Source organism: Coregonus clupeaformis, chromosome 16 (genome assembly GCF_020615455.1).
Source record: "Coregonus clupeaformis isolate EN_2021a chromosome 16, ASM2061545v1, whole genome shotgun sequence".
Lineage (NCBI taxonomy): Eukaryota > Metazoa > Chordata > Actinopteri > Salmoniformes > Salmonidae > Coregonus > Coregonus clupeaformis.
The window spans coordinates 53358253-53371511 of NC_059207.1; the positions used below are offsets into that span (position 1 = coordinate 53358253).

The 13259-nt window shown below is 48.2% G+C and overlaps 1 protein-coding gene across 4 annotated transcripts in view; it reads left to right on the forward strand.

Moving 5' to 3' along the window:
- Window positions 1–13259, forward strand: part of LOC121585171 (amyloid-beta A4 precursor protein-binding family A member 1) — a 98455-nt gene that overhangs the window by 65043 nt on the left and 20153 nt on the right. For 3 of the 4 annotated variants that reach the window (XM_041901560.2, XM_041901563.2, XM_041901561.2), the window contains exon 3: window positions 3755–5625. In XM_041901560.2, coding sequence (XP_041757494.2) covers window positions 3856–5625 — 1770 coding nt within the window. In that variant the 5' untranslated portion in view covers window positions 3755–3855. The remainder of the gene's footprint in view (window positions 1–3754; window positions 5626–13259) is intronic. The other variant, XM_041901562.2, reaches the window with a different exon arrangement.

Below are 13259 nucleotides of genomic sequence, written 5' to 3' on the forward strand. Positions count from 1 at the left end.
TCACCAGGCAGTATAAGTAAATAGACCAATACCAGCTAGTTTTCAGGTTACATATCCCTCCCATTAGGCTCATCCAATTAGGCCCCTCACTCAGACCACTCCAGACAGTCCTAGCAAAATTCTTGCTTGAGAAATTGCTCTTTGCTAAGATGACATAAAACATTTTTAAAAAATAACAATTTAAATTGAAACAATCACAGTAAGTTTACCCAGAAATGATTTGATATTGAGATAAAAACTGCTGTATTGGGCCTTTTTAATAGCTAACTTTAAACCATGTAACAATGTTAAAAAGCACTTTATAATCAGACTCAAATAAAGCAATTCAATGTATTGAAGCTGTTCAGCACCACCTCCAGCAATACACTTTAGAGGCTAGAGCTGAATAATGTTTTTCTCCAGCAGTGTGAGAGACGGAGAGAGAAGGGAGAAAAAAGAGAGAGAAGAAAAGAGAGCCAGACACAGAAAGAAAGAGAAGCATAGCGAATAATGGTGTGAGGGAGAAGAGGAACAGTAGTGTGGTATGATCTTTCCATGACCCCTGTCGCCGCACTGCCTCAGTCCAGAGCTGCAGGGGATTTCAGCACTTGGCAGGGAGGAGTGTGAGTGTGTGCACGCAAGTGTTTATGTTCATGGTAAGCGTGGATGTTAGTGTATGTGTGTGTGTTTCTTGTCCCACTGGCTATCATAAGTTGAATGCACCAATTTGTAAGTCGCTCTGGATAAGAGCGTCTGCTAAATGACTTAAATGTAAATGATAAGGGTGGTTGTATGTGTTAGTGTGTATGTCTTTGAAAGAGCCCCGTTTCCAGTGAATCTACCGCAAAGGGTGAGAGATGTGTAGACAGACAGACAGGTTGGAGGTCAGTGACAGTGGGAATCCTAGCCACATATCACCTCTCCCTATCATTCCACCTGGGTCCCACCTCACTTCAGGACGGCCCAACCACGTCAGGATCAAAGGCAGGAGAAGAGAGCGGGGTCAAAGTTCATAATGTCGCGTTTTCAGGCGTTTTAACTGTCATATCTCACTACTGTCTGGTCTGATAAGATCTGTAAATTGATGTTCTGACACTTTTTGGTGGGTGTGAGTAGAGAGGTGAGAGGGCTGAGGAGGGAGAAGGAGTGAGGTGAAAGTGGGTGAGGAAGGTGGTGAGAAGAGGGGGTGAGGAGGATGGGTTCCATACAGTACAGTAGAGAGAAGAAAGGGGTGATGAAGGCTGAAAGGGTTCCATATAGTTCAGTATAGAGATACTTCAGACCCAGTGACGATCACGAAACATTCATGCAGTATCCTCCGCGTCCTCCTTCACAGCAGTATACCAGAGCCCTCTACCATACCAGAGTCCTGCTGTGTTGCCCTGCCTCTGCTTCTGGCATTTACATTTGACATCAGAGGGCACGAGTGTAGGCACACTATATGCGTGAATCTATCTTCACTTGAGTGATGGGGTTACATACAGGTAACTGCCAAAATAAAAGAAACACTTGAGTAAATGAGGGATACAAAGTATACTGAAAGCAGGTGCTTCCACGTAGGTGTGGTTCCTGAGTTAATTAAGCAATTAACATCCCATCATGCTTAGGGTGATGGATGAAAATGCTGGGCAGGACATTATTTTGGCTACCATGGCTATTCCCCCATAGGATGACAATGCCCCCATTCACAGGACACGAGTGGTCACTGAATGGTTTGATGAGCATGAAAATGATGTAAACCATATGCCATGGCCGTCTCAGTCACCAGATCTCAACACAATTTATAAGAGATTCTCGAGCGGCGCCTGAGACAGGGCTTTCCACCACCACCATCAACAAAACACCAAATGATTAAATGTATTGTGGAATAATGGTGTCACATCCCTCCAATAGAGTTCAAGACACTTGTAGAATCTATGCCAAGGTACATTGAAGCTGTTCTGGCTCGTGGTGGCCCAACGCCCTATTAAGGTGTTTTCTTTATTTTGGCAGTTATCTGTAGGCACTATTTTGTTAGTTGTTCACACTGTATATGGATACTAGTCTGCGTCAGGAACTGATGTGTGTGGTCAATCAATCACAATAACTCTTTGTGTGCATGTGCCTCCCTGCGTGCGTGTGTATTCCTCTAAAAGCAACCTCCTAGATTTACAGTAGATCTTTAACATTCTGTAGTATGTCAATTGATAGCAGTAAGTCTTACTACTTCAGCAGTCTCTCTCTCTCTCTCTCTCTCTCTCTCTCTCTCTCTCTCTCTCTCTCTCTCTCTCTCTCTCCTCTCTCCTCTCTCCTCTCTCCTCTCTCTCTCTCTCTCTCTCTCTCTCTCTCTCGCCTTCTGGACTGTCACAGTGTTGTGGTTTCATTCCACTGCAGCCTCTCCTGGTGTAGCTACCTTCATTTGGATATACAGCTCTGTTTTTGTGGTCTGTCTCCATCTATAGTTTTTCCTCCCTCTTGCTGTTGCGGGTAAGGGCTGCCAGTTCCCGAGGGAGAGGGTGTGTCTGTCTATGTACGTGTGTGCATGCATACACATTGGTGTGTGTGTACGTGTGAATGTCAGCCTGCATGCCTGTGCTTGTATGCTTTGTGTGTGTGTGTGCCCGCCACACGTGTGTGCGTAAGTGTGAGGTGGTTGCTAAGCAGGAACAGAGAGGAGAGGAAAGGTAGTTTCCTTGTTGCTGCAGTCTGAACACCTCACCTAGTCGTTGTCAAGGGAGACCATCACCATGGTTACCACAGATGTGCGCTCTGGCTGTGCGTGTGTGGTTTTAGATCCTTTCTATACTAATGAGATGGGGTGTTAGCCCTAGACTGACTGATTCCCATGCTTCATTGTGAATGAGAGAAAATCCTACTCATCTACTAATTATGATTCAACATAGTCTCTAGTCTCATTCTCTGGTGGTCGTCTGGAACCAAATACTAATTGTTAGCCGTTATAAAATGAATACTCCTTTTTGATTGATTGTCTATAGTAAAGAATTGTTAGGTGTTTGTGGAATAAAAACATAGGGCTATGATCATTCTATCGAATCTAAGAGTGCCTTAGTATCAGTTGTATCAATGTAGTCCAGTGATGATGTCTGAGTTAAAAGTTTACATTTAAAGGAAGCTTTGACCACTCTGGGTAATGATATGATTAAAACAAAGGTCCTATATTCCTTTCCATGTTTTACTGAATGTGTGATGTTAGTGGTGGTAGTCACAGATCATTTGGAGTTTATATTTCTCCTCAGAATCATTGCCTGTTACACTTTAATTTCTACTCATGTCAGTCTTCTTCTGGGACTGTGTGTGTGTGTGTGTCATTCTCTCTCTCCCAGAGCTGAAGATATTAGAGCTTACTTTCTCTCTCTGCCTGCTGTGGCTCTTGACAGCACAAAGTGGGTCAATGTCTCACACACACACACACACACACACACACACACACAGTGTCTGTCCTTGTTTTGTAACCAGCTATAGAACCGGAAGAGAAGAGAGAAGAGGCTAGACCTCCAGGGGGTCTTTATGACAGGAAGGGTCTGGATCTGGGGAACGCTCTGTGTGTGTGGGTGGGTTGGGTCTGGGGAGTTCTCTTTGCTGTGAGGGGAGAAGGAAGGAGCCTCAACAGGTGGCTAAATAAGAAGTTCTGAGGTCTATGATCTAGAGTTATCACTGTGGTCCAGCTGTCTCATGGCAGTCCTCTACGAGTGACTTAATACCTTTTGTATACTACGTTTTAGTTTGTAGTAGCATTGTAACTATTTTCTCTCTTTCTCTCTCTCTTTTCTCCCAGAAGCCCTTGCACTGAGCTGCGTTTCTCCCAGACGACGGCAGGCGATGCATTCCGCCTAGACACCCCCCCACCCTCTTTCCCCCGACCAATCCGAGGCAGCCATGGACCCTGAGGAGGCGGAGCTTGGCCAGGAGCTGAGCGAGGACATAGAAGCCGACCTGCCCACTCCTCAACGCCATCGCCACGACAACCACATCGCCACCAACAACGGTCGACCCCGGCAGCCTAGCAACCACAGTAGTGAGAACAACAACCACGCTGCTCAGCGCTACAGGAGATATAATGAGGCTCCTGGCGCAGGTGGCAGCAGGGTCAGAGGGGCCCCACAACGCAGGTCAACAGAGGAGCCAGTGGCGGAGCTGCACCTGGGGGCCCAGTCCCCTCCCCAGCCCCAGCAGCAGCAGGCCCAGGGTCAGTCTCAGCCCATCCTGCGGCCTGCAGTGACACGTTACCGCAGACAGGGGGACAGCGAGGCCCGGCTTAGAGCACAGCAGCAGAGACACATACAGAGACAGCAGAGAGAGGCTGAGAGGGTCCAACAACAACAACAGCAACCTCTGCCAGCCCCACAGCCTGTTCACTCTCTACCCCCAGAACGAGAAGAGCCAGAGGAGGACGAGGGGGAGAGAGGGAGGGATCGAGAGAGGGAGACCGAGGGGGATAACTCTAAGTTAGCCCGTTCGGCCAGCACGGAGAGCGCTTTCCACACACACACAGACCGGGCGGAGGGCGACGCCGTCATGGCCCTAGATCCTGAGGCAGAGGACGAGGGCGGTACTTACGAGGTGATGCTTCGCCCAGAGGCGGAGGGATACACAGAGAGCGCTGAGTCAGAGCAGCAGCATCCCCACCCTCAGCCCAACCTGAACCTCAACAACCCCCCTCAGCCCCCTCCCTTACCCCAGGAACCCCTACCAGATGTTGGGAGACCCTCCAGTCAGGAGGCGGCAGAGGAAACCCTGAACCCTGGGGGTGGTTACTCTAACTATGTCTACACCCAACCTCTCAACCGCCATGGGGGAGGGGCCAGGGTGCTGGGGGGGCGGGACACCAGCATCGAGGAAGGGTTGGAGCCTGAAGACGAGGCGTATTCTGAAGCCTACCACTACTCCCTGACAGAACATGTGTACGAGGAGATCAGCGACGCCCCCTCTGCCGCCGCTGCTGAGGGAGCGGGGCCTACGAACGCCAATGAGAATCTCCAGCAGAGAAAGGCGGGGTTCCGACTGTTCGAGGGGAGGGACGGGGGTGGGGACTACCGGCAGCAGGAGGCAGTGGGGTCGAGGCTGCACCACTACGACGAGCGCTCGGACGGCGAGTCAGACAGCCCTGAGAAGGAGGCGGAGTTTGCTCCGTACCCGCGGGCAGACAGCTGCGACCAGGACGGTGAAGAGGACATCGACATGATCGTAGCAGAGGTCAGAGAGAGTTCCAGCTCTCAGAGTCTGGAGAGAGCTGCTGCTGGGTTGGCGGAGGGAGGAGATGAAGAAGACATGATGAAAGGAGGAGAGGAAGAGGGAGATTGGCCCGAGTCCCAACACTCTCACAACTCCCAATCCAACACTCCCACAGACTCCAAACATCCCAAGGGAGAGATGGAAAGAGAGGGGGATGAGAGCGAAGGAGAGAACATTCCAGCCCCAGCAGACAGTCCCTCTGAGGACTGGTCTGGGGTTCGTAACAGTCGTGAGAAGAGAGACGCCATCTCCCTGGCCATAAAGGACATCAAGGAGGCCATAGAGGAGGTGAAGACCAGGACGGTGAGGTCCCCCTACACCCCTGACGAGCCTAAAGAACCCATCTGGGTGATGAGACAGGACCTGAGTCCCACCGCTGAGTATTGTGACCTGCAGCCTTCACTAGGGGGCGACGTGAGTACTGGTTTTATACAGACTAACACTAATGTGTGTGTGTGTGTGGGTTTAGTCACCTCACCTGTGTGTGTGTGAGTGCGTGTGTGTATGCGCATAAATGCGTGTGCATGTGTGTGGTCACCTGACACACTGTAATGGAGCTGGTAGCTTAATGATGATGTCAGTCTTATATAAAGATACAGCTTGAGTTACATCCTCAGACTGGTCAGGACAGGAAAGAAGAGGGGTGTCTCTTAATAGTCTGAAGTGGCTTCCTTTCCTTTCCTCGTCTCCTTTCTCTATCTTTATTTATATGAAAAGACAAGATAGGTGAAAGCAATATGGAGGATGCTAACTATGAAATTAGCTCATTTGTCCAGTTCTTTCAAATCACTACAATAGAAGGAGAGGAATCCACTTTAGACTATTGAGATACAGCCTAGGAAAAGGTTTGGTTGTATGTTGAATGTATTGGATCATGATGCAGAAAGGCAACAGCAGAAGAGCTGAATAACACAATATCTCCCTCTGGCTTCAAGACCACAAAATTAGATCCCTCTCCCTCCTTCCTCTCTCCTTCATATCTCTTTCTCTTTCCCTCTTTTCTGTCTTATCATCCCCTTCTCACTTCATATTTCTATCTAGCACTTAATCTCTCTTCCCTCTCCCCCTCTTCCTCCTCATTATCCCTCTTTCCCTCAAAGGGGTTGTTTGTCACATACTGGTGTTGCTTTCTGAGTGGTGGCTGTGTACACTGAGGACAAATGATCCTCCTCTCCTCCCCTCCCCTTTGACTGCTGCAGTAGCTATAGAGTGGGTAGGTTGGTTGACTGGTTTGACCAGCGGTCTCATCTCATCAGTATTCCTCCTAGCTCTACGGCTGCACGCCACCTCTCCTCTCTTAGCTTCTCCACTACACAGTCTTGCAAATGGAGCTGTCCTCGCCTGTCAGACCTAGACAGCCTGACACTGATAAGCGGGGGAAGGGGGAGTAGGTTAAGAGAGGAAGAAAGAAAAAGGGAGGATGGAGAAGAGAGCATGAGAGAGTGAGGGAAGAGTCAGAGGATTGCTGAAGTACATTTCCCTTCCTCCCAGTCCTCTCTCTCTCTCTCACCATCCATTCCCCCTCCCTCTTTTACTCAGACACACCCACACGTACCCACACACACACTCTATGAATCAGTAGACCGTGTGTGTGAGTTTGGTCATGTGCGTACAGAGTGTTTAGGTAGACTCCTGTCTCATTCAGGGAGAGGGCATGCTGATCTGTGTCTTCATGCACATTTATGGTGGTGGTGGGGGGAGGGTTGGGGGGGTCCACTGGAGCTCTTACTCTTCTGTATCACTACCCAGGGGGCATAGTAGTGATGAGAGTGGCTAGTGGATGGATGCACACTTTACTACTGTCACGCTAGCCTGAGAAAACCCCTCCGAGTATAAAAGAATGTTCCTCTTCAAAAGAGGAAGAAATGATAGAGCGATTATTTGTACTCACTCAGACCTCTGGAGACAACAATGGACTCATGTCTGGGAGCAGGCAGTAATTTGGGTTTTTAGCAAAGTCACGCAACACGCGCACACAAACACACTCAAGCTTATCATATTATCCGAAAGATGTGCCGCATCAGGCGGTGAGCTGAGGTAATGTTTGTTGACTTTTAGTCGTAAGAGCCTGACACTGTCTAGAGATGTGAGGAGCTGATGCCATTGTATCAGATCACACGCATCCCCTGAGAAGGTCAAGGCCATCAGCATAGCGGTCTATCGCATACACACACACACGCACACTGTGACGGCCCTGAATATTTCTGAACCGTCTCAGTGCTTCTCCTTCTAATAGGGCGCTTCCCCTTTAATTCCCCATTAAATCGCCAGCATCAGCTGCGCAAAGGGGAAGTTGTGATTGAGACATGAATGAGGATGTGTACTACCTTCAGTTCATGAAGCTTCGCCATTACGTTTGTTTTGTTGCCTTACAGTGGGTTTTGTAGCCTTAAAGCGAGTTTACCCAGGATTGGATCCACTCTGTGCGTCTGTGGACTACAACTCTCCGTTGGTTTTCGTGGCCTTTTCTCCGCTGGAGAGCTGTTGGCGGATTGTCTGACTGACCGACTGACTACAACTTTTTGTACACGGTATTTCATTTGTTTGGGGTGATGTATTCTGTGATTTATGTAGTTGTGAGGACGTATTATTCTTTGGGTAGTTTTTGATACGCTTTATAGTTGTGTTACAAAATAAGTGTTATTTTGAGTGTATGAAAATACTGGGTTTATGCTACGGACAAACGTTGCGGGACTAAGGTCACTTGAGTCACTGAACTTATTTACCGGGCTGGACTCTTTTATGCCCGAGGTACAGGACATTTCTAAATGAACATAAGTGCATTGATTTGTTATATTGTTGTGTGTGGGTGTGTGTGATCATTTATGTTGGGAATACAACCACGCAAAAGAATACACTGGTTTGAAGTTCTTTCCAAGGTTTTAAGGGGTTTATGAAAAGTATATTTTCATCTTGACTTTTGCATAAGTCCTTTGTATTGGTGTGACTTGACGGACCAGATGGGACTCATTCCCTCCCAAACTAAAAGGAGAAACCCATGCTTTCTCTGGTAGGCACAACCTACCTGGCACCCCTATAAATAACCTCAAGTCAAAACCGTTACATAAAAAATGGCACCCCAGATGGGACCTCAACATTGAGAACTAACCAAAGCAAATCTTTTGAGTGGAATTAAAATAATGGATTCACTACAAGAAAATGTGCTCATCCATATCCTACCTGTCAATGGGAATACACAGGGCCATTCTGACTACCGAGCCAACAATACAAATCATAATGTGAATGGAAATAATGGAGTTGATTTGAGCCAGAGCCCTGGGAATTTAAATGCTCGGTCTGGACCACAGGCCACAGGTCTAACTAGTAACTCACTTATTGACATGGATCTGTGTGAAAGTACTGAGCTAGCCCTCCCTCTGACGCCCCCACCTTCCTCCATTGTCTGGTTTATCTCCAGAGGTTGTAGTCTTACAACTTCAAGGTGACATCCTTGATATTCGTAAGACTCAACAACATCTACAAACTCTAATCCATCATAAATTCAAATGTCTGAGTGTAGAGCAACAACAGAGTGCCATGGAATTCAGAAACTCACTGAGTACTCTAACCCACACTCTGACAGAGCTCAGTGAGAGTGGAAGACAGGAAATTACTGGTGCCATGGACAGGCAGTTTGACTACCAACAAAGCCAACTCACTGCCACTCTCCAGTGGCGCCTGCAACATCATCACACTGAGGTCCTCAAGGACGTCAATTCAGTATTTTCTCCCCTGGTTAACACTGTAGACCACTTGCAGACAGCGCTCTCTAATTGTGTTAAAATGTTGGATGATGTGTCTGTTGACATGGCCTCCATTAGGCACAACTCCTTGCACAGAGCTTTTCTTGTGTCCACTTCTGTTCAGACCACTGAGGGCCAAGCGGGCACCTCAGAACAGCCAAGACAAGGCCATGCTGCAGCCACCCCTTGCAGGATGCAATCCACCATGCAGCCTGGTGTTCATTTTCATGGTCCCATAACTCCCTCACCCTCTACTTCCTCAATCCCTCCTAGCTCTTTTGTTCATGGTGATTTGAGTAGACGTCATGTGGGAGCGATGCCCATTAAATTGCAATTTCCCACCTTTGGGAAAAAGGATGACAGTCCTGATCCGCTAATGTATCTGGAAAGATGTCATGACTTTCTTGCCCTCAATCCCCTGGCTAACGAAGAACTCCTTGCCACATTGAGGAATGTGTTGCATGGGACAGCTCGAGACTGGTGGGATGTGGCACGTCTCACCACTACCTCCTGGGCTGACTTTGAGGCCAAGTTTTCCTCTGCATTTCTGTCTGAGGACTACACAGATGAGCTGGCAGACAGAGTCAGGAATCGAGTGCAAAGGGAGAATGAGAATATCCGTGACTTTGCATACGGTTACCACTCCCTGTGCAGAAGGTGGAAACCTGGCATTGAGGAGGAAGAGGTCATTAAGTTGATCTTGAAGAACATCAACCCACTACTAGCCAGTCAACTCAGAGAAAGAGTCACCACTGTCGATGGACTGGTTCGCCTGGGACAGCAGTTCGAGAAGGACAGAGAATGCCAACAGCAATATGAACAGAGAAAGAAACAGACACCCAAACAGTTACCCAAGCCAGATCATCAACCACAGCCAGAGTCTCCAGCCAAGACCCCTCCCATGTTCTGTTGGAGATGTAGCCAAAAGGGACATTCTTCAGCTACATGTCCAAGACCGTATCAAGTAAACCCTTCCAGAAACCACAAATCACAACAGGCCAACACCCCTAACACACTTCGCAGGAACGACCATCCTACTCTGGGTGCTTTGACCAGAGCTGAAACCTCAAGAGTCACTGCCTACGCCCCCCGCCGACATCCCCTTCCTTTCAGTTAATACCACACCAGCTGGTGTTACCCCTGTCCATAGGCCCATGGACAGGAAGAGCCATCCTGGACACCGGGTCATCCTACACACTGCTCAATGAGAAACTGTGGAAGGAGGTTCAAGGTCCAAAATACAACTTGAAGCCGTGGACAGAAGGTCCACTGTATCTGGCTGACGGTGAGGCTAAACGACCACTTGGATGGAGTGAGGTGGAGTTCCGCCTGTGTAACCGCTTCTATATGATTCCTTCGGTTATCCTACAAACCAAGAACCTTGCTTTTCCTGTCGTGTTGGGAATTGATTTCATGTACTTCAGTGGTGTCCAGATTGATATCGCACACAATTGCTACTGGTTTCCAAACAATCCGAGCAAGAAGCATTTCTTCCAATCAGAAGTAACAAAGTTACATGATTGGGGTCCAAATGTGGCAGTCTTCTCTGCCGTTGCTACGGTACCCCTAACCCTGGGTAATCCTTCTGATGATCTCCTTTTACAGGCTGTAAGAAGAGCTCAGCTGGAACAGCCAGAGGAGTTAAGGCTGTTGGAACAGCTGCAGAATAATGCTGATGTGTGTACTTCAAAGCTAGGACGCACCGGACTCCTGAAGCACAAAATATTCCTTACACAGGAAATGCCGATCAAGCAAAAGCCATATCGTTTGTCCCCAGCGAAGCTAATCATCCAAAAGGGACTCATTAATGATATGTTGACACAAGATATAATAGAACGTTCCTCCTCTCCCTGGGCTGCTCCTGTTGTCCTCATTCAAAAAAAGACCGGTGGTCTTAGATTTTGTGTGGACTATAGGAAGACCAACAATGTTTCCCAGACTGATGCCTATCCTCTTCCCACCATCCACGAGATCCTGGAGTCATTGTCTGGCGCTGTTGTGTTCACTACCCTTGACCTCAATAGTGGCTATTGGCAGGTTGAGATGGACCAGGAAAGCAAGGACAAGACTGCTTTTGTCTGTGCTGAGGGCTTGTTTTCCTTTAAGGTGATGCCTTTTGGATTAAAGAATGCACCTGCCACTTTCCAAAGACTCATGGAGATTGCGTTAGGTGAGCTCAAAGGGAAGATATGTTTCGTCTACCTGGACGATATAATTATCTACTCCCAGAACAGAGAGCAACACTTTCAAGACCTTCAAGCAGTGTTGGACAAGCTAAGAGAAGCTGGTCTGACAGTGAACATGAAGAAGAGCAACTTCTGCCAAACCTCCCTGAAGTTCCTTGGCCATATTGTGTCTTGTGATGGTATTCATGTGGATCCTGAAAAGACCAAGGCTGTACAAGACTTCCCTGTGCCAACCACACTCAAGGCCCTTCAACGGTTCCTTGGGATGGCTGGATGGTACCATCGGTTTGTGTGGAACTTCTCCCAGGTGGCAGAACCCCTCAACGGGTTGAAGCGAAAAGGAGCGAAATTCCGATGGACGGCAGAGTGCCAGAACTCCTTTGAAACCCTGAAACGACACCTCGTCACACCTCCCATTTTGGGTCATCCCAACTTTGATTTCCCTTTTGTTGTTTACACTGATGCAAGTGATGTTGGACTTGGTGCTGTCCTAGTCCAACAGACTGGACTTGGTACTGAAGAAGTGCTAGCGTTCGCCAGTCGGACATTGAATGGAGCAGAACGGAACTACTCCACAACCGAGCAAGAGTGCCTTGCAGTTGTCTGGGCTTTGGAAAAGTGGAGGTACTACCTGGAGGGAAGACACTTCACTGTGGTCACTGACCATTCCTCCCTTGTGTGGGTGTTCAAGACCAACAAACCAAGCACCAGGCTCATCAGATGGGCTCTACGGTTGCAAGAGTTCACCTTTGCAGTAGAATACAGGAAAGGAAAATACAACACTGTTCCAGATGCCTTATCCAGAGCTCCTGCTTGTGGTAATGGTGGCCCTCATCTTACATGTGCTACTGTCCTGTCTAGCAGTCGAGACTCACCCAAAACTGACTTTCCCATCTCTGATGAGGTCATTTGGAAAGCCCAACAGGATGATCCCGAAGTACAGGCTTTGTACCAGACTATCCTGGAAGATGGAGAAAAGATGGTCAACCCTACCACAAAGCTGACCATCATTGAAGACAAAGTCTACCGAGTTGTACAACTACCTCACAGAACACTCTACCAAATGTACATACCTGAAACTCTACGCCTTCAACTGCTTCAACATTTCCATGAAGACCCATTAGCTGGTCATTTGGGCAGGTTCAAAACCTACAAACGTTTGCAAGCATTACTGTACTGGCCACATCTGAGCATGGATGTGAAGTCACATATCCGAAACTGTCAGGTTTGTCAAATGTACAAACCAGAAGGTAGAAAACCTGCTGGCAAGTTGCAGCAAACTGTGGTTACCCGACCTTGGGAAATGTTAGGAGTGGATTTGATGGGTCCATTTCCTAGAAGCTCCAATCAGAATGTGTACATGCTTGTTTTTGTTGATTACTATTCCAAGTGGGTTGAGCTCTTTGCCCTGCGTCAGGCCACAGCGAGGACCGTCTCTAACATCCTTACGAAAGAGATCCTGACTCGCTGGGGAGTGCCTGATTACATCCTGTCTGATCGAGGTTCCCAATTTGTCTCTGATCTCTTTGGAGAGACCTGCCAAAGATGGAACCTGAGACAGAAGTTGACCACAGCCTATCACCCACAGACCAACCTCACTGAGAGAGTAAATCGAACCTTGAAGACAATGGTTGCTTCCTATGTAGGGACCCAGCACAAACACTGGGACAAGCACCTTCACGAGTTTCGATTTGCCCTGAATTCTGCTGTGCAAGAGTCCACTGGAGTCACACCTGCAGAGCTGAACCTAAGTCGTCTCCTCCGAGGACCCTTGGATATGGTGCTACAGCCCCAGCAGCTTACTCCAGACGCTGCTGGCTATGACCAGGTAGTCCATCTCCACGACTTGAGAGCTCTTGTCTCAAGGAACATGATCCAGGCTCGACTCAAGCAGAAGAGAAATTATGATAAGAACAGACGAGACATGCAGTTCCAGCTTCGTGATCGGGTGTGGCTTCGCTCTCATCCTTACTCGAAAGCTGAACAATTCTTCTCGGCCAAGCTCGCTCCTAAATGGCAAGGACCATATAGGATTGTGGAGCAGATGGGCCCTTTGAACTACCGAGTGGTGAAAGAGGACACAGGTGAAGAGATGCGTGTTATCCATGTCTCACGCCTT